The sequence below is a fragment of the Mesoplodon mirus genome (assembly GCF_964341445.2).
Source record: "Mesoplodon mirus genome assembly, chromosome: 3".
NCBI classification, from domain to species: domain Eukaryota; kingdom Metazoa; phylum Chordata; class Mammalia; order Artiodactyla; family Ziphiidae; genus Mesoplodon; species Mesoplodon mirus.
In genome coordinates, this window is record NC_138978.1 from 105,962,650 (window position 1) to 105,988,189 (window position 25,540).

Consider the following 25,540-nt stretch of genomic DNA (forward strand, 5'->3'; position numbering starts at 1 on the left):
TCCGGGAAGATCCCACATGCCGTGGAGCGGCTGGGCCCGTGAGCCATGGCAGCTGAGCCTGCGCATCAGGAGCCTGTGCTCCGCAACGGGAGAGGCCACAACAGTGAGAGGCCCGCGTACTGCAAAAAAAAAAAAAAAAAAAGTTTTATTTTATATTGGAGTATAGTTGATTCACAATGTTGTGTTAGTTTCAGGTACACAGCAAAGTGATTTAGTTATACATATTTTGCTTCCTCTGATGTTAATTTCTTTCATAATCATGGAGCATTGGTCATAACTAAGAGGTTAACACTGGACAATCCTATTAACTACAGACCAGTTTTTCCATTAATGTCCTTTTGTGGTGCCAGGATCCAATCCAGGATATCACATGCATTGTTTTTAATTATAGCTACCTCCCTGGGGTTTTGTGTGGATTGGATGATAAACTGCACGTAGAAGGGCTATGTAAACCATGAACTATGTAAGTGTTATCAGCAGTTCTTTTTCATTGTTGTTCTGGTTAATGATGAAACATACTGACGCTTCCCTCACTGCACTGCTCGGTGTGAGTAGATTCCAATTTCATTATTAAAATGACTAAAACCATATGCTGGGCACTTTAATCCTCACAACAATTATATTATGCTTCTGTTATGAGACTCAGAGTTGATATACTTTCAGGCTTTCTAGGCCCTCCCAAGGTAGAGTTAGGTACCTTTTCATGTGCTGTCTCATCACAGCCCTTACTGTGCAGTCTTCCCCACTAGACTAGAAGCTGTGGGTTCCAGGAACTGGACTTTGTTCACCGTTATCCCCTCTATCCAGCAAATAGTCAGGCATATAGATGATACTCAAAAAAAAACACTGCTTAGATGAATGAATAAATGAAGGCTGATCTTTTAACCATTCCTCTATTCTGAAAACTGCTGTTTTCCTTACAACTTACTGTTAACTGTCTGCCTTCCCCTACCAGAAAGTGAGATCTGTGGAACACAGAATGAATCTTCAATGCCTAGAACCCTGCTTAGAACTGACACTTAGGGTAAATGTCAATAATATCTGTTGAGTGAATGTATGGAAATGTAGACTTCCTCCTTTGGTCCACATCACCCTGTCTTTTTGTGACATCATTGTACCCTTTTCTTTCAAAAAAAATTATTTATTTAGGCCGTGCCGGGTCTTAGTTGCGGCATGTGGGATCTTCATTGTGGTGTGCGGACTCAGTTGTGGCATGCATGCGGGATCTAGTTCCCCAACCAGGGATCAAACCCGGGCCCCCTGCATTGGGAGCACAGAGTTTTACCCACTGGACCACCAGGGAAGTCCCTCACTGTACTTTTTTCTGATGTTGATCTCAGTAAGATAATGTTCAAAAGCATAACGCTGTGATATGGGTAAGTGCGGAATGCTCTGGCTTCCTGAGTTAAACATGCATTTGCAGCTGAATGATGACTGGAAGGGGAACCACAGGAATGCTGTCCCCAAGAGCACTGTCTCCAGGAGGGAAGCAATGATGGCTGCCACAGGTGGCCTGTTGACTCTACCCTCCACAGCTTTGTCCAGGACAAGCAAAATCATGCCTTGAGGCTATTCATGCTCTGTGCTCTCAACTTCCATGTCACACTCGCCTCCTTTTCACCAGAATGCAACCCTTAAAGATAAACAAATAGATAATGGTTTATAATAATCATTAGCTTTATTTTCTTAGGAGATAAGTGCCTCTTGTCAGAACTCTTCTATTTCAAATCTATTCATTTTTCCTCTGTTATTAGTGAAAATCACAGTCACATTCATGTTAAGGAAAATGAATATAGGGAAAAAGTCACCATTCCAACACAAGTATGGTTGGAATTTTGTGTTTATCTCTTTCCTCTTTTTTTCCCTGAGAGTATATTATATATACTTATCTAGTTTGTGTTCTGCTTTTTTCACATAACATTGTATCATGCTTATAACAGACAGATCTTTCCATGCTATTAGACTTCATAACCATCTATTTAAATACACTGCCACACATTTAAGGATGTTCAAATATATTGTTCATTTCACTGTCAGATATGCCAGGAAAAGTCACCTAAAGAGTTTGAAGGACAAAACCTCAAGGCACCTAAATATTTTTAAGACTGTTAAATGTCAGGATTAAAAAATAAACCTTCTCAGGAATTCCCTGGCAGTCCAGTGGTTAGGACTCCACACTTCTACTGCAGGGGACACGGACTCAATCCCTGGTCAGGGAACTAAGATCCCACATGCCACGCAGCACAGTCCAAAAACAAAAAACAAAAAAAACCTTCTCTAAAAATATACGGAGGACAGCACATGGAAAAATGGTCAACATCTTTAATGTTCAGGGAAATGTCACACACTACATACCAACTAGAATGGGAAAGTTAAAAAGATTGGCAATGCCAAGTGCTGACAAGGATGTAGAACAGCTAGAAATTTCATACATCGCTAGTGGGATTATCAAATGGTATAGCTACTGAGAAAATAGTTTGATAGTTTCTTACAAAGTTAAACATGCACTTGCCATATGACCCAGCAACTTCAATCCTAGGCATTTACCCAAGAGAAATGAAAGCATATGTCTGCACAGATCTCTATGTGAATGTTTATAGCATCTTTACTTAGAACAAAGCTCAAATGTCCAACTGGTGGATGGATATACAAATTACGGTACATCTATACAAAGAAATACTGCTCAGCAATAAAAAGCAATGAACTACTGAAAAATACAACAACATGGATGAACCCTAAAACATTATGCTATTGTGAAAGAAGCCAGACACAAAAGGCTACTCCCAATTGCTTTACTCACAACACTTCTGACACCAAATGTGTGGGTTATTTCCATACCAACAACCATTTCGCCAACTCTCCAGACACCAACTAGGTTTCCTACAATTCAATTCAGTTCTGACATAAAGTACCCAGAGTTAGTGTCAGATTCCTCAGATTTAAAGGCTTAGTCTCACAAGACTGCCCTCACTTCAGATTCCAGTCTCAAGTCCCAGGTTGCCACCTGTACTTGTGACCTATCAGCTATAAATCGGGAGTTCCCATGACTCCTTCATCAAGTTTGATAAATTACTAGAATGGATCACAGAACTCAGGGAACACTTTGCTTACGTTCACTGATTTATTATAAAGGATACAATTCAGAACAGCCAGATGGAAGAGATGCATAGGGTACAATATGATGGGGAGGGGAGGTAGGGAGCTTCCATGCCCTCTCTGGGCACACTACTCTCCCAGTACCTCAAAGTATTCACCAGCCAGGAAGCTTTCTGTAGTTTAGGGGGTTTTATTACATAGGCATGATTGATTATATCATTGGACATTAATAATTGAACCCAACTTCCAGCCCCTCTCCCCTTCTCAGAGGTCAGGGAATGGGGCTGAAAGTTCCAACCCTCTAATCATGCTTTGGCCTTTCTGGAGACTAGCTCCTAGAAGTTAAGAAAGGGGTCTCCAGCCACCAGTCACCTAATTAGCATGCAAAAGATACTCTTATCACTCCAGAGATTCCAAGGCTTCTAGGAGCTGTATACCAGGAACTGAGGATAAAGACCATATATATACTATTGTGCCATAGTTACATACTATGTGATTCCATTTATTCCATTCTGGAAAAGATAAAACTATAGGGGACAGAAATCTGATCAGTGGCTGCCAGGGGCTATAGTTAAGGGGAGGGGATTAACTGCAAAGGAGCAGAAGGGAATCATTTTGGCTGTTTGAAATATTCTATATTAGTGTGGTAGTTATTTGACAAAATACCTGTGTCAAAATTCATTAAACTTTACTCTTATAAAAGGGATTTGTACAGTATTTAAGGTATACCTTAATAAATATGACTTCAAATAAAAGCTATTTCCTTCTGTCACCTTTTGCAAATCCCCTGCCCCTAAAGGACGTGACATATTTATTATGACTGTTGTAAAGGAAGGAAATAAAAGTTCTATCAATGAACACCTGGTATGACTTCCACAAAAATGTCCACTATCCACTGTAAGCACCAAGAGTAGAACATGATTCAGTAGAATTTTTCAAGTATCTTTGGTCCAAAGCTTCTGTTTATCCCTGACTTCAGCCTGAAAGTTTCTCCTCTTTGGGTCCTCCTTCTGTGCCTTTTAGTTCTGGAGATTCTGCAGCTTTAATAACTTCTTTTGGTTCCATCTCTTTACTTTCCTTTTTCTGCTTCGCCTCTGCCTTCTGTTCTTTTGCCTCAAGTTGATAATGGATGCCCATGCCAATGCAGAGATAGATGCCTGAGACAATAAGGATTATGCCGCATGCCCAGTATGTATATTTGTAGTCTCCGTATATGTCACTGAGACGACCTAAGGATGTCCAAAAAAAAAAAAAAAAAAAAGTTATGTGGGTAAACAATTATACCTTTCCCAAATAAAGCTTAAGGATCCACTCAAAGAGCTCATAAAAGTCTAAACAGAAACTGCTCAAAATTATTTGATCTTTTGTTTATGATGTCAACTGATTTTGGATGGCCCTGTGTATTCTGTTATCTTTAGCAACTTGAAAATAATTAAATCTTGGCAAATTTGAATTGGGAAAGTCCTAGAGACCACCTAGAGTCAGTCCTCTCAATACTCAATGGAAAAATTTGTTGCTCAAAAGAGGTTTAGTAGTCTTGCCCAAGGCCATAGAGCTAATTCCAGTCTCCCAGGCCAATGCACTTTCTCTGACATCAGCATTTCCCAAAGGGCGTTCCTGTGAACACTCATCCTCTGCTAAAACATTAACTAACAGCAACACCTTTCCACCATTCTAAGTGCTTAATCCTCACAACAGGAAGGTTCCAGCATCATCCCCATTGTATAACAGAAAAACCGAAGGACAGAAACCTTCAGTAACTCATCCAAGGTCACAAAGCTTGTAAATGAAACAGGTTGGCTTTCAACCCAGCAAGTCTGACTCTGAGGCCTGCACCATAACTTCTGTGCTACAGGATACTCCCTAGTGTTTCCAAAGTCAAGTAAATTTGGAAATGACACAGTCTTTTCTCTTAAAGGCTTTATGAGGTAAAGAAACTTATTTACTTATTTATGAGGTAAAGAAACTTATTTACTTTGGTGTTTCCAATCTTTTTTTGGCCATGAAATCCTTGTAATAGTAAAATTTATTAGTATCTCAAACTAGTATTAAGAAATAAACTTTGGAGGGACTTCCCTGGTGGTCCAGTGGTTAAGAATCCACCTTCCAATGCAGGAGATGTGGGTTCGATCCCTGGTGAGGGAACTAAGATCCCACATGCCGCAGGGCAACTAAGTCTGCGCGCCACAACTACTGAGCCTGCACGCTCTAGAGCCCGCGAGCCACCACTAGAGGGCCCGCGTGCTGCAACCACTGAGCCCACATGCTCTGGAGCCCATGCCCCACAACTAGGGTGCCCAAGCACCACAATGAAGATCCCGTGTGCCACAACTAAGACCCAACGCAGCCAAATAAATAAATAAAAGAAATAAACTTTGGAAAATACTACCCATATAAAGGACATAATAACCAATTCAAATATGACTCTATATGGTTTTCCAATGCAGGGCATCATGCACTCAGCAATACTTATTGATTCTCTAAATATACACACGGCCCTGGGTCTGCTAGGCCCTGAGTTAAGGGTGAGCAAAGGAGGTAACATCCACAGCTCAGTGGAGAAGAGAAATGTTAATCCAATAACTACACAGACTGTGACAAGTGCTACAAGGAAGGTTTGAAGGCAGAAAATAGGGGTTTTAAGACCAGCAAGTAGGGTCAGAAAGGCTTTTCTTTTTTTTTAATTTAAAAAATTTTTTATTTTTGGCTGGGTTGGTTCTTTGTTGCTGTGCGCGGGCTTTCTCTAGTTGCAGCGAGCAGGGGCTACTCTTGGCTGCAGTGCTTGGGCTTCTCATTGAGGTGGCTTCTCTTGTTGTGGAGCACGAGCTCTAGGCATGTGGACTTCATTAGTTGCGGCACGCAGGCTCAGTAGTTGTGGCTCGTGGGCTCTAGAGTGCAGGATCAGTAGCTGTGGAGCACGGGCTTAGTTGCTCTGTGGCACGTGGGATCTTCCCAGACCAGGGCCCGAACCTGTGTCCCTTGCATTGGAAGGTGGACTCTTAACCACTGTGCCACCAGGGAAGCCCAGGAAGGCTTTTCTTAAAGTGTAAACTTAGCCAAGACTTACAGGAGGATAGGAGTTATCAAGGAGAAGGGAGATGGGAAAAGGCTCAGGGCAGAGAACAGCGAGTGCAAAGGCAGGTGGTAGGAGGAAGCACAGGGTGTGAGAGGAGAAGCACAGAGCAAACTGAGTGGTGGGAAATGAGGCTGGAGACACAGGTGGGCCAGGCCACGCAGGACCTAGTAGGCCACAGCAGGGAATTTGATCTTCACCCTGAGAACGTGGGAAGCAACTGGAGTGTTCTAAGAGATGAAGAACAGCTGGAGTGGATATGGGTAAAATTAGAAGGCTACTGATAGAAGATAGGAGATTTGGATGAGTGGCAGTTGTGATGGAGAGAAAACGGGCAGATTAGAAAGAGATTTAGGAAGCAAAAATGGACAGGATTTGGAATCTCCTTGGGTATATATAGGGAGGAGTGAGGGTGGACAGGTCAGTAGTGGATCTTCAGTTATGTATCCTTCCTTCCTTTATAGTACATAATCTCAAAAGCATGAGTCACATCCAGAAGTCCCAATTATTGTTGTGTTTTGTATTAATAATAATTTTAAAATGTAAACCATTTAGCATTCTTTTTTTTAACATCTTTATTGGAGTATAATTGCTTTACAGTGTTGTGTTAAGTTTCTGCTGTATAACAAAGTGAATCAGCTATATGCATACGTATATCCCCATATCCCCTCCCTCTTGCATGTCCCTCCCACTGTCCCTATCCCACCCCTCTAGGTGGTCGCAAAGCGCTGAGCTGATCTCCCTGTGCTATGCAGCTGCTTCCCACTAGCTATCTATTTTACATTTGGTAGTGTATATATGTCCATGCCTCTCTCTCACTTCGTCCCAGCTTACCCTTCCCCCTCCCTGTGTCCTCAAGTCCATTCTCTACGTCTGTGTCTTTATTCCTGTTCTGCCCCTAGGTTCTTCAGAACCTTTTTTTTTTTTTTAGATTCCATATATATGCGTTAGCATACAGTATTTTTTTTTCTCTTTCTGACTTACTTCACTTTGTATGACAGACTCTAGGTCCATCCACCTCACTACAAATAACTCAATTTCATTTCTTTTTATGGCTGAGTAATATTCCATTGTATACATGTGCCACATCTTCTTTATCCATTCATCATTTAGCATTCTTAAGAGAATAATACATCAAGTTCTATAGTCACTTACTAGCTGTGTGATCTTGGACAAGTTATTTCACTTTTAGAAGCCTCTACTTCTTTATTTATAAAGCGGGAACAATAATTGTCCTACATCACAGACTTATAATATATGACAGAATATAGAAAATGACTAGGACAGTCCCTGGTATACTGTTAGCCCTCACCTGGTACCTATTGTTAGTATTTTAAATATTACTGCTGAGATAAACTCCACAATTAAAAAGAAATCACCAACAGTATGTTAAAGGTGGTTATACATTTTTCTACAATAAACATGTTAGGTTTTTTATCAGGAAAAATTATTATACATACTTAAGTGTGTAATAGTTTTTTATTCCTCTTTCAGCTTGATGATTCACTTTAATTCAGTTCTATTAAGTATTTGAGAAATTACGCTGTACCAAGCATTGTGCCAGCACTGAGGGTACAGAAGCGAAGAAAGACTATCAAGCAGCTCGCTGATTTCTGCTTTCTGTCACCTTCCTAATCTTCTCTGCCTGTTTTATGTTAATAGAACCATAGAAATAGGGAGACATACTATACCTAAAATCGGTGGCCCCAGGAGAATAGGACAGCATTCCACAATGGTCACCAATCCCACAGCACTGGAGAACCTCTGGGATCCAACCAGGTCCATCAGCGTTTCAAACAATACAGCGCCAAACCACCCAAAAGCAAATCCAAGGAATCCCGCATAAAGACAGAACCCTATATAGCTAGAGGATAAGGGTACTAGCATATGACACACTCCATTTGCAATAATAGAAGCAGCAAAAAAATACTGAATTCCAGGTCTTATCCACTTTGTGTTGGCTACAAATCCCATAGAAGGTCTGGCTACCATGTCAACAAAAGCCAGAATGGAAAGAAGGAAGGCAGACTTCTCACTAGAGTGATGTTGACTCTTGGCATAATTACTAAGAAAGACTAAAGGTGTAGCCAGCGCAAAAGACATTATCACATTCCCAGAGAGGTACAGCATAAAGCCTCTGTGTTTGAATAGGGATAAGTCCAGAAGTTTGTTAACTGTTTGGAAAACGGACTGTTTCTCCTTTGGGGGGTTTCTGCCATTAACTTCTGTATTTGCATCACCTGCCCCCTTGTTTGCATCAGATTTGCCAGCTTCCTGAAGGGATTCTTTAGACTTCTCTTTCCCTGCAGTTGTTGGCTTGGGCCCTATTGGTCTCATCAGGGCTCCAGCCACACAGCAGTTTAGTAGGATGCCTCCAAGAATTAGGAAGCTTCCTCTCCAGCCAAAGACAGCAAAAAGAGCCTGGTTGAGGGGGGCCAGGGCAGAGAGGAACACAGGGCTGCCTGCCATGGCCAGTCCATTTGCTAATGGTCGCCTCTTGTAGAAATACTTGCCAATCATGGTCAGAGATGGATTAAAGTTGAAGGCAAGCCCAAGACCTGGCGAGAGAGGAAAAAAGAATCACATACTCCAGTAAATGTCAGAAACATATTTGGAATTAATTAACTAGGCAAAGAAATGAAGTGGAAAGAGGTCAAAATCAGGAGAGGCTATTATAACTAGTAGGTCATTAAGTGGACTGTTATCAAATAAATACAGACATAAAGTCTTTATGCAGCAAATACTAGATTTATAATATAAAAAATGTATATATATGTATATATGTGTATATATATATATGTATATATTTTTTGGCCGCACCATGTGGCATGCAGGATCTTAGTTCCCCGACCAGGGATCAAACCCAGGCCCCTTGCAGTGGAAGTACAGAGTCTTAACCCTGGGTCACCAGGGAGTCCCTAAAAAATGTATATTTTAAAACATAATTCTTTTTCCTTTAGTAACAAAAAGAACAATAAATGTAAGATCCTTTGTCTTATTTCATAATTTTAGCTTTCCTGAGGAATAGGGAATTGAAAGCAAAAAGGAGAGAGGATAAATCTTATAAATTCAGAAAGCAAGATAGGAGAAGGGGCAGAAGGAAGGGAAGCAAGAGAGAGGGAGGGGGAGGGAGAGAGAGAAACAGTTTTTGGATAGTAAAACACAACATTGTCAAGATGCTAACACTACCTTAGTAAACCCATTAATTGAATGAAATTTCTATGAAAATTTCAATGTGTTTTATTTTTCTAATGGGGTAAAATGACTCTAAAATACACCTGAAGAACAAATGCATTAGAACTATTGGAAAAGGATAAATAACTGGTGGGCCTACCCTAACAGAGATATAAATATATTGTACAGCTACAGTAATTAGAATAGTGTGGCACTTATTCAAAATTAGAAAAACTGATTACTATGGGCAGAAAGTCCAGAAACAGAACCAAAAGATACATTTAAATTAATAGGGAAAGAATGGATTTTTCAGCTAATGGGGCTGGGACAGTAACTATCCCAATAACCTCTTAAATGGTCTCCCAATCTTGCTTCCCTAATAGGTAAACCAGGTTAGGATGCATGCACATTTCAATCTCTCTAATGACTGCCTGTCCATAACTTTTCACTCTGGATTTAGAGGTCCCATGATTTGGCCCTAACCTACCTCCCTGCCCTCATCTCAGTCTATTCTTACTTGTGCTAAGTGTAACTGTTCTAGATTTTCACAAAGCCTTCTCCTAGCTTTCATTCAGATCTCAACTTAAAATCACCACCTCTGAGAAGCCTTCCCTTAAGGGACTGTTCAATCCTTCTCTATCAAAATTCTGTTTTAAGTCTTTGCAAAGCAGTTATTACTACCCAATATTTTTCTTATTTATTCATTTATTTGTTGGTCTGCTTATTGTCTGCTTCCCTCCACTAAACAGCAGGAATCTTGCCTGTCATGTTGGCTCTCCCCACAGAGCTTGGACCAGTGCCTGGCATATAGTTAGGGACTCAATAAATATTTGTTGAGTGAATTAATAAATGAAATAATGAACAGGCTGAATAATCACATGGGAAAAAGTAAAGTTCTATTCCTTCCTTATGTTATTCAAATAATCCAGATGAGTTAAAATAGTTAAATGTTTAAAAATTTAATTAATGTAGTAAAAGTATAGATCCAAAAAGATAATACCCATTATTGGCATTATCTCAGGTCCTGCAGGTGGGACTGTAAATTATTATAACCTTTCCAAAAGAGTATTTGGCCAATGATATCAAAACGCTTTTTCCCCAGTAATTGCTCTTCTACAAATTTATCCAAAGGAAATTATCATTTTCACAAAGATGCATACAGAAGCACTATCATGCAAATACTGCTTATTAAGAGTGAAAATAGGGGCTTCCCTGGTGGCGCAGTGGTTGAGAGTCCGCCTGCCGATGCAGGGGACCCGGGTTTGTGCCCCGGTCTGGGAAGATCCCACATGCCGCGGAGCGGCTGGGCCCGTGAGCCATGGCCGCTGAGCCTGAGCGTCCGGAGCCTGTGCCCCGCAACGGGAGAGGCCACAGCAGTGAGAGGCCCGCGTACCACAAAAAAAAAAAAAAAAAAAAAAAAAAGAGTGAAAATATAAACAATCTAAATGTCCTTCAATTAGAGAATGGTGAAATAAATTATGGTATATCCATCTATCCCATGAAAAAATAATCGCTGCTAAAGTATATTTACTGAGATGGAGAAACTATGTATAATACATGATGTATTATTAAGTGAAAAAATTGGTTACAAACATTATACATAATCTCACCCTTTTAAAAAAATTTTTAACTTTATTGGAGTATAGTTGATTTACAGTGCTGTGTTAGTTTCAGGTATACAGCAAAGTGATTCAGTCATACATATACATACATTCATTCTGCTTTAGACTCTTTTCTCTTATAGGTTATCACAGAATATTGAGTATAGAGTTCCCTGTGCTATAAGTAGGTGCTCATTGGTTATCTATCTTATATATAGTAGTGTGCGTATGTTCATCCCAAGCTCCTGATTTATACCACCCACACTTTTCCCCTTTGGTAACCATAAGTTTGTTTTCAATATCTGTAAGTCTGTTTCTGTTTAGTAAATAAGTTCATTTGTATCATTTAAAAAAATTAGATTCCACATATGAGTGATATCATATGATATTTGTCTTTCTGTTTGACTTCACTAATCTCATCCCTTTTTGTTCTAAAAATTCTATGTGTGCATAGAAAAGTGAGTGGATATGGCATCAAAATATTAATGGTAGTTTAATCTGAACTGTAGAGCTATGGGTGTCGATTGTATTTATATTCAGCAATTTTATTTTCTTAATTTAGTTATTAGAAAGGGGGTTTCCTCATGCATGTACTTTATCCCTTGAAAATGTATCTGTCTTTTCTATCAGAAACTGCTTTGTATCTGACATTCTCTCTTTCTCAAATTTGAGCCAATTCCTTCTTGGGTAGAATGGGAAATGAGTGGGAATAGCTAATGGCCCCCCTTTCAACAACTTTTTACCTATCACCACTATCTTCTTTCTTAAAACAAAAAAAGAAAGAAAAGAAAAGAAAGAAAGAGAGGGAGGAAGGGAAGAAAAAGGAAGAAAGGAAAGAATCTCTTTCAATTTATTCATTCAATAAAAATAATCACCCATTAAGTGCCAGAACTTTCTTTAAAGACTTGGGTTTTTTAAATTAACATATCAACAGCTCTCAAAAATAGTGACCTAGTCATTTTTCTAACAAACAACTTTCATTTTTCAAAAGAATTGGCAAATTAATGCTATAAATAGTCCACACAAAAATTAATGCTTGAAAATACATCAGTAGCAACTCACCTGCAATGACTCCGACACACAAGTAAAGTTCCTGCACAGTGGAACAGAAAGAAGCCGCAATCAAGCCACAGCCTGACAAGCAGCCGCCAACAATCATAACTGGACGACTGCCATATTTATTCACCAGGATACTGCTGATAGGACCTAGGAGAGAACAAACAGCTTAGTCATATAGAGGAGAAGCCCAGCCCTCACATCCACACCTGCATATGACATTACCAACATGACAGGATGCCACCCCAGAAAATAAACAGATAAAACAAAAGACAGTGGTAAGGAATATTACTTTCTATCTTTATTTCAGAGTCACAGGTCTGTGTAATGGAATACATATAGTATTGATTGTACATTTTCTATATATCTAGGACATATTAGGTGGGTTTTAACTAAAGTATGCAAGACAATAATCTAATTATTTTAAGGCAGAAGAGGCTGCAAATACCCTGATTATAAGTGTTTATAGGATTCTTCATGTATCTAGGATTATCCACATATACGTAGCAAGTTTGCTTGTTTTAAATTTTTAGATGGTCATCTAGAGCAAACACACATGAACAATGAGATTTATGAGCAAGTCTGATCAAACTTCTGACTTAAGGGCATATTTACAAACTAGCTAAAATGTATTATTTCTCACAGAAAACAACAACACAACCAAAACAGAACTACAAAACAAGAATGCCTACCATCACCTCTTTTCTTCAACGTTATACTGGAGGTCCGAGCCAGCAGTAAGACAGGGGGGAAAAAGGTGTCAGGAAATGGAGAAACCAAACTATCAGTATTTGCAGAAGATTTGTCTATCAAAAATGTTTGAAAAAAAATCTACCAATAAACTATTGGAAATAACAAGAGTTTAGCAAGCTTACAGGGTATATGATTAAAATACAAACATCAATTACCTTTCTATACCCAGCAGTCAACACAAAACACATTTTTAAAGAAAGTTATCCTTTATAATGACACCATTTTATAACTGACCTAACAGAGCACACAGCTGCTATGTAGCTTTTATTGTTAAAAGACAATGAAAAACATGACTGTAATCACATAACTCCAAGAACTAACATTTCAAATATCTCACTGATAAAGCCATCAAGAACAAAAAGCACTTACTACGGAGCTTTTGTCTACCCATTGAAAGTTAAAAGAGCAGGTCATGAGTACTTACCTCCACCATACATGACAGCAAACGCGATGGAAGATAACCATGACACTTCGCTGGTGCTGGCTTTAAATATTTCTTCAATTTCTTTGTAAAATACAGTAATAGATTTGCCAAAAGCACAAGAGAAGCCAATGGAAATGAAAGCTCCAACAACCACTGCCCACCCCCAGCCTCCATCTGGGGGCGTGTATCCAACTGGACCTCCGTTTGATGGTGGCATTGTAAGTAAAGATGAATTCTAAAATGCAGTTCAAATCCAAATATCTAAAGGGTATGAAATTAAAATAGTACATAACAAGTAGGTCAGTAACAAAGCACTCCCATAAAATCCCTTACATTTATTAAATAAATAAATAAAGGCATATAGCAATTCTCTAAATAAAAGGTCATTTCAAGCATTAGATTCTCATTTAACAGGCTGGAAAGTTAGCTCAGTAAAGTTGGGTTTTCATCTAGCTGCTTAGATTTAAGGTATTCTTTTACTAATACGTGACTAGAAAGATTCCTAAATGATGGCTGACCAATACTGTTTAAACCTGCAAAATGAACCCTGAGGGACTTCCCTGGCAACGCAGTAGTTAAGGCTCCATGCTCCCAATGCAGGGGGCCTGGGTTCAATCCCTGGTCAGGGAGCTAGATCCCACATACATGCCACAACTAAGGAGCCCGGCTGCTGCAACTGACAGGGCGCAACCAAATAAATAAATAAATAAAATATTTTTTTAAAAAATGAACCCTGATATCAGAGACTAGTAGTTTTAAACCAAAGATTTCCCCTTTTCTTCTTAAGCCCCAGCATTAGTGAAAAACATAGTTAGAAAAAGAAATACAATGTGATTATGAATTACTAGCAGGTGGGAGAAGTTGAGAGCCAAAAGGTTTACCAGTCTACTTTAGAGAAATTAAGTTCTCCTTTGATTTACTTAAAACAGCTTCTATTTTATGTCAAAATAAACCTTCCAACAATATGTTATCATACTCATTCTGGCCACCCTAACATTACCTGGAATGATGTAGTACAGTATTAATACTGTACAGGTCAACAATGACAATATCATATTTTATTATTCCTTACTCTTTAATACAAATCCTACCTTCCTATCCATAGAAATCAACTTTTAAATAGCTCACCTTCTAACTAATCGAAACATTTCAAATATAATTTAGAAAGTGATCCTGTAGTGATTTTTAAAAAAAAAAAAACAACTCTTAGGAAGAGTTCTGCTTAAGAAGCTACAAGACTAGGTTTTTTAAATAAAACTTTTATAGAAGTAAAGTTTCTAAAAGCTTTGTAAAATTATAAAATTCCCAGGGTTTGCACAACTTTTGTTAGATTTATTCCAAGGTAGCTTTTATTACTCTTGTAGATGGTAATTTAAAAAAATCATTTTCTGTTAGTTGCTGGTTTATAAAGACACGATTGATTTGCTTAAATAATAGCTTTACTGAGATATAATTCACATATAAAATTCACCCTTTTAAAGTTTGTATTTCAGTGGTTTTCAGTATATTCACAAAACTGTACAACTATCATCACTAATATCAGAACATTTTCATCACCCCAGAAAGAAACCCTGTACCCATTAGCAATTAATTTTATTCCTGAATATGATTTTTGATGATATTGTAAATTGAACTGTTTTCTTAATTTTACTTTTGGATTTTTCATTGCTCGTGTCTAGAAATACAATTGATTTTTGTATGTTAATTTTGCAGCCTGCAAATTTGCTAAACTCATTTATCAGTTCTAATAGACTTACGTATATATATATATGTGTGTGTGTAGATTCCTTAGGATCTTCTATTTACAAAATCATGTCATCTGTGATAGTTTTACATCTTCCTTTCATTGCCTAATTTCCTTGGATAAAACCTCCAGTGCATGTGGTGAAAGCGGACATCCTTGTCTTATTTCTGACCTTACAGGGAAGTTTTCAGTATTTTACCATTAAGTATGATGTTACCTGTGGGTTTTTGTAGATGCCCTTTATTAAGTTTGAGAAGCTTCCTTCTATTCCTAGTTGTTGAGTATTTTTATCGCGAAGGATATTGGATTGTAGCAAATTGTTTGTTATGTGTCTATGAAGATAATCTTGTAGTTTGGGGCCTTTATTCTATTAATATGGTATGGTTTGACTGATCTTTATATGTTGAACCATTTATGAATTCCTTCACTCCTGAGGTAAGTCCCAATTTGTCATGATATATAACCCATTTTATGTTGTTGGACTCTATTTGCTCATATTTTGTTGAGGATTTTTACGTCCATATTTACCAGGGATAATGGTTTGCAGTTTTCTTCTCGTGACGTCTGTCTGGTTTTGGTAACAGGGTAATACTGGCTTCAAAGAACAAGCTGGGAAGTGTTCCCTCCTCTTCTGTTTTTTGGAAGAGCTTGTAAAAGAGTGGTTTTAGTTCTTTAAATATTTCATAGAATTCACCAGTGAAGCCATCTGGGCTTCAGGTTTTCTTTGTGGGTAGTTTGTTGATGATTATGTTTACTTGCTATAGGTATATTCAGCTTGTCTATTATATCTTCTTGAGTCATTTGATAGTTTGTGCCTTTCTAGAAATGTGTTCATTTCATTTAGGTTATCTAATTTGTTGGTCTGCAATTGTTCATAGTATTCCTTTGTAATCCCTTTTTTTTTTTTTTTCTGGTACGTGGGCCTCTCACTGCTGTGGCCTCTCCCGTTGCGGAGCACAGGCTCCGGACGCACAGGCCCAGCGTCCATGGCTCACGGGCCCAGCTGCTCCGCGGCACGTGGGATCCTCCTGGACCGGGGCACGAACCCGTGTCCCCCGCATCGGCAGGCAGACTCCCAACCACTGCGCCACCAGGGAAGCCCTTGTAATCCCTTTTTATTTCTATAAGGTTAGTAGTGATACATGAAGAGTTTAACCAACAGTACTATTAGAGGGAGCAGGCCCCACAAAATTGACCTCACTTCTAACTCCAATTGCAAATTTAGGCAGCGGGGGTCAGGCGGTGCGGAGTGGGGTGGTTTCCAAAACAGTTTTGGCAATTCAACAGGACTCACAGAATTCACTGAAAGCTATTTTATTCATGATTTATTACAGGGAAAGGACACAGGTTGAAATCAGCCACAGGAAGAGATGCACAGGGCAGAGTCTGGGAGAGGTTCAAGTGTGGAGCTTTGGATCATACTCTTTCCATGGAGTCATGGATAGCATTACCTTCTCCCACTTACAATGTGTGACAATATAGAGTACCACCAACCGGGGAAACTCACCTAAGCTTTTGGTGTCTAGAATTTAGTAGGGCTTGATCACATACTGCTCACGTGAGTACTGACCTTTAGTATCCAGCCCTTACTAGAGCCCTTACCAGGGGCTAATACTTTAGTGTCCAGTTCTTTCAGAGATTGGAAATAAGACAATGTAGCTAAAGGGCCCAGCAAACAAAGACACTCTTTATCAGGCAGGACTCTTCAGAGACCTAGAGATCATATTCCAGTAGCCAAGGACAAAGGCCAAACCTCTCTATTGGTAAGGTTAATTCTTCACTATACATAATGTATCCTCTTCCAGTTCTGATTTTAGTAATTTGAGTTCTCTATCTCTTTTCTTGGTTAGTGCAGCTAAAAGTTTGTCAATTTTATTGATTTTTTCAAAGAACCAAACTTTTGGTTTTATTGATTTTCTCTACTGTTTTTGTACTTTCTAGTTCATTTATTTCTGTTCTAATCTTCGTTATTTCCTTCCCTCTATTAACTTTGCATTTAATTTACCCTTTTTTTCTTGTTTCTTATGGTAAAAGCTTCAGTTATTATTTTTTTTAGAGACTTCTTCCCAACAGGATGGAAATTAAATTAAATTTTATTTTATTTTAATTTATTTACTTTTGGTTGTGCTGGGTCTTCGTTGGTGAGCGTGGGCCTTCTCTAGTTGCATCGAGCAGGGGCTTCTCTTGTTGCGGAGCATGGGCTGTAGGCATGCAGGCTTCAGTAGTTGTGGCACGTGTGCTCAGTAGTTGTGGCACGCGGGCTCTAGAGAGCAGGCTCAGTAGTTGTAGCACACAGGCTTAGTTGCTCCGCAGCATGTGGGATCTTCCCAGACCAGGGATCAAACCTGTGTCCCCTGCATTGGCAGGTGGATTCTTAACCACTGTGCTGCCAGAGAAGTCCCCAAAGTTTCAGTTATTGATTTGAGATTTTTTTCTTTTTAAATATAGATGTATACAGCTATAAATTTCCTGCTAGGCACTGTTTTAGCTGTATTACAGAAATTTTGGTATTTTGTAATTTGTTTTCATTCATCTCAATGTGTTTTCTAATTTCCTTTGTAATTTATTCTTTGAACCATTGGTTATTTAGGAATGTGTTGTTAATTTCCACATATTTGCTCATTTGCCAAATTTTCTTTTGTTGTTCATTTCTGATTTTATTTCATTATGATCAGAGAACATACTCAGTCTTTTCAACTGTACTGAGACTTGTTTTATGGCCTAATAGATGGTCTATCCTGGAAAATGTTCCATGTGTACTTAAGAAGAATGTGTATTCTGTTGTTGTTGAGTAAAATGTTCTACAGATATTTGTTAGATTTATTTGCTTTATACTTGGTACATACTTGGTTGTTCAAGTCTTCTATTTCCTGGTTGATTTTCTGCCTAGTTATTCTATTGAAGTTCTGTTGAAATCTTCAACTATTGTTATTGAATTGTCTATTTCTCTTTTTATTTCCATCAGTTTGGGCTTCATCTATTTTGGGGCTCTGTGGTTAGGTGTATATATGTTTATAATTGTTATGTCTTCGTAATGGATTGAACTTTTATTATTATAAAATGTCTTTGTGTCTAAAACAATTTTGTCTTAAAGTCTATTTTGCCTAGGTTTCTTTGGTTACTGTCTGCATGGCATATTTTTTCTTCATCTGTATACTCTAAAGCAGTTTGTGTCTTTGAATCTATAATGTGCCTCTTGTAGACAGCATAGGGTTGGATCCAATTTGCCAATCACTGCTTTTTGATTGAAGTGCTTAATCTATTTAGATTTAATTTAATTACCGATAAGGTAGGACTTAGGTCTGCTGTTTTACTATTTGTTTTCTCTGTCTTATGTCTTTTTTGTTTTCTATTCCTCCATCACTGCCTTCTTTTATGTTAAATAGATATTTTTGGTGTGCCCCTTTAATTACCTCGCTGTTTCTTTTACTATGTTTTTTGTTATTTTCTTAGTGGTTGTCCTGTGGATTACAATTAACATCTTAACTTAAAACAGTCTAGTATAGTTTAATACCAATTTAATTGCAATAGTATACAAAAACTTTGCTCCTGTACAGTTTCCTCCTTCACACTATTGTCTTACAAATTCATCTTTATACACTATAAGCCCATTAAAAATTGTATAATTATTTCTTTTAAATCGGGTAGAAGGGGAAAAAAAGTGTTTACAAAGAAAAAAGTACATCATACTGTCTTATTGTATGTTTACCTATGTAGTTACCTTTACTGGTGTTCTTTATTTTTTTCCACGTGGAGTCAAGTTACTGTGTAGAAAAAAGAAAAAAATACATTCATACTGTCTTATTGTATATTTACCTATGTAGTTACCTTTACTGGTGTTCTTTATTTTTTTCCATGTGGATTCAAGTTACTGTGTAGTGTCCTTTCAATTCAGCCTGAAGGACACTCTTAGGTATTTCTTGTAGGGAAGGCCTGCTGGCAACAAATTCTCTCAGTTTTTATCTGGGAATGTCTTAATCTCCCCTTCATTTTGAAGGATAATTTTGCTGGATATAGAATTCTGGGTTGACAGTCTTTCTTTCAGCACTTTGGGTATTTTGTCCCATTGCTTTCTGGCTTCTATGGTCTCTAAAGAAAAATCGGCTATTACTCTTATTGAATATACTTGGTTTGTGATGAGTTGCTTCTCTCTTGTTGCTTTCAAAATGCTTTCTTTGTCTTTGTCTCTGAAGTTCTATTTATTTTTCATTCTTTTTTCTTTTTTTCCCTTAGATTTGATAACCTCAATTGACTTGTATTCAGGTTTACTGATTCTTCTGCCAGCTCAAGTCTGCTTTTGAGCCCCTCTTACAAATTTTTCATTCAGTTATTGTACTTTTCATCTCCAGAATTTCTATTTGGCTCTTTTCTTTTTTTGTAATAACTATCTCTTATAAATATTCCCTATTTGGTGAGATTTTGTTCTCATAGTTTCTTTTAGTTCTTTAGACATAGTTTTCTTTAATTCTTTGAAAAAATTTATAATACCTAAATTAAAGCCTCTGTCTAGTAAGTCCAATGTCTAGGCTTCCTTGGGGATAGTTTCTATTAAATGACTTTTCTCTCTGTGTATAGACCATACTTTCCAGTTTCTTTGTGCATCACATATTTTGTTGTTTTTGTTTTTGTTGTTTTTGTTGTTTAAAACTGGACATTTAAAATAATATGATGTGGCTGCACCCCAATGTTCACTGCAGCATTGTTTACAATAGCCAGGACACAGAAGCAACCTAAATGTCCATCAACAGAGGAATGGATAAAGAAGATGTGGTACATATATGCAATGGAATATTACTCAGCCATAAGAAGGAACGAAATTGGGTCATTTGTAGAGACGTGGATGGACCTAGAGACTGTCATACAGAGTAAGTCAGAAGAGAAAAACAAATATCATATATTAATGCATATATGTGGAATCTAGAAAAATGGTATAGATGATCTTATTTGCAAAACAGAAATAGAGACACAGACGTAGAGAACAAATGTATGGACACCAAGGGAGGAAGCAGGGGTGGGATGAATTGGGAGATTGGGATTGACATATATACACTATTGAAACTATGTATAAAATAGGTAACTCGTGAGAACCTACTGTATAGCTCAGGGAACTCTACTCAGTGCTCTGTGGTGACCTAAAAGGGAAGGAAATCCAAAAAGGAGCAGATATATGTATACATACAGCTGATTCACTTTGCTGTACAGTACAAACTAACACAACATTGTAAAGCAACTATACTCCAATAAAAATTAATTTAAAAATATAAAATAAAATGATGTGGCAACTGTGGAAATCAGGCTCTCTCTCTCTGCAGGGCTAGTTGTTATTGCTATTGGTTGTTCATGTTGATACTACTCCTATTGCCTTTTGTTTGTTTAATGAATTTCCTAAATAAATTCTGTGAAGTTTGTAGTTTTTGTCATATGTGGCTATTGAAATCTTGCTTGGTTAGCTTAGTGATCAGCCAATGATTGGACAAAAATTTCCTTAAAATGCCTTGAATCAGTATATCTCCCAGACTTCACCAAAGGGTATTATGTGTATGTTCAGGCATGCTTTCAATTCTCCAGCAGGCAGCTTACACTTCTGCCTTAGCTTTCAATTCCTGCTTGTATAGAGCTTCAAGTTCAGTCAGAGGAGGGAGATTCAGGCCTTCTCAGGTATTTCCTGAGCATGGGCACAGTGTGCACACGTGCATGACCTTCTAGCATCCTGGGAATATGTCAGAGCTTTTCAAAGCCCTCTATGGACATCTCACTTCCCAGTTTTTGCTTTGAAGTGTTTGGTCAGCTTTTTGTTTGCCCCAGTTGTTTTTCCAACTCAGGCAGCTGAGATTTTAAATAATTGCCCCTGATTGTTTTCAACAAATGTCCTGGGGAAAAAGCTGTTTGCACTGAGCAAGCTCTGAATCAGGTCAGAGAAAGACAAGCCCTGTGAGTGGGGGTTTCGAGGAAACTGTCAGACATGTTGAATAATGATAATTCTCTAAGAATGAGGTTTTTTGAAGGTTCCAGACAATTCTGCCCCCACCAGTGGTCACTACACTGCTGATTTTCATGGCTACTATTATTGTGAGGTTTTTTTGTTTCAATTCTACTAGAGTTGGGGAGATGAGAACTGGAATAGATCATGTTAAAACACCATAAATCAGACACCCCTGGTGGCACAGTGGTTAAGAATCCACCTGCCAATGCAGGGGACACAGGTTCGAGCCCTGGTCCAGGAAGATCTCACATGCTCTGGGGCAACTAAGCCCATGCACCACAACTACTGAGCCTGTGCTCTACAGAGTCCTTGAGCCACAACTACTGAGCCCACGTGCCTAGAGCCCATGCTCTGCAACGAAAAGTAGCCCCCACTCACTGCAACTAGAGAAAGCCTGTGTGCAGCAACAAAGACCCAATGCAGCCTAAAATAAAATATAAATTAATTTTAAAAAAACCCACCACAAATCTTGCTGTTCTGAGATTCAGTTGTTTCTTGAATACGTTCTCTTTGGATTATTGCAAGCCTCTGGTTAATTTTGAGTTTTGAAAAGTTGATTTTTTTTTTGCCAATGTTCTTATTGCTCTTATGAAAGAGCAGAATTTCAGAGGACCTTACTCCACCATTCCAGAAGTACCACTACAATTGATTTTTGTATTCAGTAGTCCCCCTTTATCTGCAGTTTTGCTTTCTGCAGTTTCAGTTACCCATGGTCAACTGTGGTTTGAAAATATTAAGTGGAAAATTCCAGAAATAAACAATTTATAAGTTTTAAATTGCATGCTGTGCTGAGAAGCATGATAAATCTCACACCACCCCACTCCTTCCTGCCTGGGACGTGCATCATTCCTGGGCCAGCGTATCCACGTTGTACATGCTACCAGCTCATTAGTCACTTAGTAGTTGTCTCAGTTTTCAGATCGATTTTCATGGTATCGCAGTGCTTGTGCTGAAATAACCCTCATTTTACTTAATAAGTAAAATAATGTATATAGTGTTTCATCATCAAGAAAAGTATTTACTCCAGAGTTTGGCGGATACATTATCGGATTTAGGAAGTTTTATTCCTAGTTCATTAAGAATTTATTTTAAATCCATTGACCATTGAATTCAGGTTTGTTTTTTTTTCATAATACCTTCACAAGGCATTTCTTCTTTCATCTATACAAGTAGTGAGTAACATTGATAGATCTTTTAAATATTAAACCACCCTTGAATTCCTATGAATTCAAGGATGAATTCATCCTTGAAGAATATGCCCAACTTGGTCACAATATACATCTTTTTAATACATTTCTAAGTTAAATTTGTTAATATTGTTTGGATTTTTTGAAATGTGTCCATAAAGTATTTGGAAATATAATTTTCCCTTCTCATATTGTCCTTTTCTGATTTCAATATCAGGTTTTTTTTAATTAATTAAATTTATTTATTTATTTTTTTTGGCTGTGTTGGGTCTTTGTTGCTGCATGCAGGCTTTCTCTAGTTGCGGTGAGCGAGGGCTACTCTTCATTGCGGTGCATGGGTTTCTCACGCGGTGGCTTCTCTTGTTGTGGAGCATGTGCTCTAGGCACGTGGGCTTCAATAGTTGTGGCACACAGGCTCAGTAGTTGTGGTTTGAGAGCTCTAGAGTGCAGGCTCAGTAGTTGTGGCACATGGGCTTAGTTGCTCCACGGCATGTGGGATCTTCCCAGACCAGGGCTTGAACCCATGTCCCCTGCATTGGCAGGCAGATTCTTAACCACTGAGCCACCAGGGAAGTCCCTCAATATCAGTTTTACATTAGAGTCATAAAGTGAGTTAGGAGATGTTCTCTTTTTTCCTCCTCTCAGGGAGAGATTATATAAGACTAGAATGATCTAGTCTTTGTAAGTTTGGTAGAATTTACTGGTAATACTATTTGGGCACTTTATTTTCTTTTTGGAAGATTTCATATCACCGCCTTCAATTTTCTTAACAATTATAGGTCTATTCATTCCTTCTATTGCATTTTGAGTCTGTCTTTTTAGGGTATTTTTCTATAGCTTCTTCCATTTTGTCAAAGTTTTCAAATTACTGGCATAGAATTTTTATATTTTAATCTCTTTATGGGTATAGGTATATCCTCTTTATCATTGATATTTGTGCCTTCTTTTTCCCCCTTTAATCTCAGGAATTTATCTATTTTATAAGTTTTCTTCAAAGAACATTTTCACAAGAACCTCTCTGTCCTGAACAGATTTTTCCTCCAATTGCAGGGCTGGGACCTATACTTGTGCTAGTATATTTAGTTTTATCACCCCCTAGATGTTTCCTAATTGTTGAATATATTGTTCAGTGTTTAATACATTGGACCCTTAAAGCTGTCCATTTATCTTTATTTCAAAAATGTGAACATATGGCCAGCATATACTTGATTGATGGTAAAATTTAAATAGCATACCCGTAATAGCATACCCATAAAAAAGAACATTTTAATAGCATACCCATAAAAAAGAACATTCTCAGTTTTATCTATATTTTATTATACTATCCCCTTATTTCATTGATTTCTGTTACTATTTTTTATCATCATTTGTATTCCTACATATTTGGAATTTATTCTATTCCTTTTCAAACATAAGATGGCTACTTAGCTGATTAATTTTTAGCCCTAATTTTTTTCTAATATGAGCATTTAAGACTACAATTTCCCTCTATTTATCACCTTTACTGCATTCTATGTAGTTTTATATACAGTATTTTTACTATTGTTTGTTTCAAGTGTTTTACAAATTTCCACTGTGCCTTCTTCTTTGACCCAGAGTTATTCAGGGGTTTTTAACTCTCCAAAGGAAATCTTTTGTTTGGCTTTATTGACTTATACTTAACAACACTGTGGTAAGATGACAAGGTTGGTACAATTCAATTTTTTGATATTTTATAAGACTGGCATTTATGGGCTGGTACATTAATTTTTGAAAATATTTCATGTATGCTTGAAAAGAATATACATTTTCTAGCTGTTGGGTTGAATTATTTATTTGTTGAATCAAACTTTTGTTTTTTCAACTCTTCTAAATCTTTACTAGTTTTCTATTTTCTGCTTCATCTATCAATAATTGAAGAGAAGTATGTTGAAATCTCCTAATGACGATGTGTTTCTCAATTTTTCCATGTCGTTCTTTGGTAATGCTTATGAACTTAGGTGGTTGATCTTAATCTCTGAGAAACTTGAAGGCCTAAACTGAGGGCACTTTCTTCCAGAAAAAAAATTTGCATCTCCCAGAAGCTAGGAATGCTATGGACCTGGATGATTTTAGCCAGGAATCCTGGCTTAATGTGGGACCTAAAGTTAGTTTTCCTTTGCTGCTGATCCCAGGCTTACCTCCCAATTACTGGCCCGAGTATGCAAGGCATAGCACAAAGTAAATTCAATTCAAATATCTGAGTGACGACTTTAGTTTACTAAAAGCAATAAAAATTGAAATATGTTTCCTGCTCCCAAAGAATGTATAATTTAGTGGCAGATAAGGAAGCTATTACCATTATAGATACTATTTTTTAATTATCTATTTTGTGCTAGATACTTTCACCAGGCTTATATGACAAGCTTCTTGTGTCCTTGCCTGGACATTAATTTCTTCATTCATTGTTCAAATTGTTGAAAATGCACTCTCAAGTGCTTTTTTTTTTTTTTTTTTTTTTGCGGTACACGGGCCTCTCACTGTTGTGGCCTCTCCTGTTGCGGAGCACAGGCTCCGGACGCGCAGGCTCAGTGGCCATGGCTCACGGGCCCAGCCGCTCTGCGGCACGTGGGATCTTCCTGGACAGGGGCACGAACTCGTGTCCCCTGCATCGGCAGGTGGACTCTCAACCACTGCACCACCAGGGAAGCCCAAGTGCTTTCTTTTTTATCTTCTCTCTGGATTGTCTTCCTTTCTTGCAGGCCATTCACTCCTTTTCAGTTTGATTCAGTTACTCCATTTCTTCTGCCTATTTTATGTTAATCAGGTTGGCAAGTGACTAAAAACTTAACTCAATCTGACTTGACCAAAAAGAAAATGTTTTTGGCTCATGCAACCAAGAAAGCTAAGGCAGTGGTTCTGGCTTTAGGCACAGCCTGATCCAAGGACCAAATGATCTGGTCAGGGATATTTCCCTATTTGTGGTTCTACTTTCTTCTGTGTTGATTTCACTTTCAAGCAGGTCCTCAACTCATTGAGGCAAGAAGACTGCCAGTAACTCCAAGCCTACATACTTTCCATAAAATCCCAGCTTCTTTCCAGGCAACAGAATTCCTAGAATGTTCACTTTGGCAACATAATTAGTTTTAAGTAAATACTTGGTTTGGTCAGATCACTGTGTGAGCCTTGACTGGCTGGATCTATTTCATATGCCTAATTCTGAAGCCTGGGGTCCAGTCACAGAACAGATAGAATGGAAAGCCAGAGTTTTTAAATGCTACAAAGGCCTATATAATTTATCCTAACTTCATCTCCTACCTTTGTCCCTCCTGGCTTATACCACTCCAGCTATACTGGCCTTCTTACTATCTTTAAGGATGTCAAGCACACTTGCCCTTCAGGGTTTCTGAATTTACAGTTATCACTGCCTAGAATTTTGTTAACCCAGATATCACTTCAATTAAATCTTTGTTCAAATGTTCCCATATCAG

General features: G+C 38.1%; 1 protein-coding gene across 1 annotated transcript in view; it reads right to left on the reverse strand.

Annotated features, from left to right (window-relative positions):
- Nucleotides 1–3,154: 3,154 nt before the first annotated feature.
- Nucleotides 3,155–25,540, reverse strand: part of LOC309800304 (monocarboxylate transporter 1-like) — a 36,935-nt gene continuing 14,549 nt past the window's right edge. Inside the window, exons 2-5 of the mRNA XM_082614367.1 lie at nt 13,178–13,438; nt 12,007–12,150; nt 7,861–8,727; nt 3,155–4,325 (exon numbers count right to left, since the gene is read on the reverse strand). Of these exons, the coding sequence (XP_082470493.1) occupies nt 4,072–4,325; nt 7,861–8,727; nt 12,007–12,150; nt 13,178–13,394 (1,482 nt within the window). The 5' untranslated portion in view covers nt 13,395–13,438 and the 3' untranslated portion in view covers nt 3,155–4,071. The remainder of the gene's footprint in view (nt 4,326–7,860; nt 8,728–12,006; nt 12,151–13,177; nt 13,439–25,540) is intronic.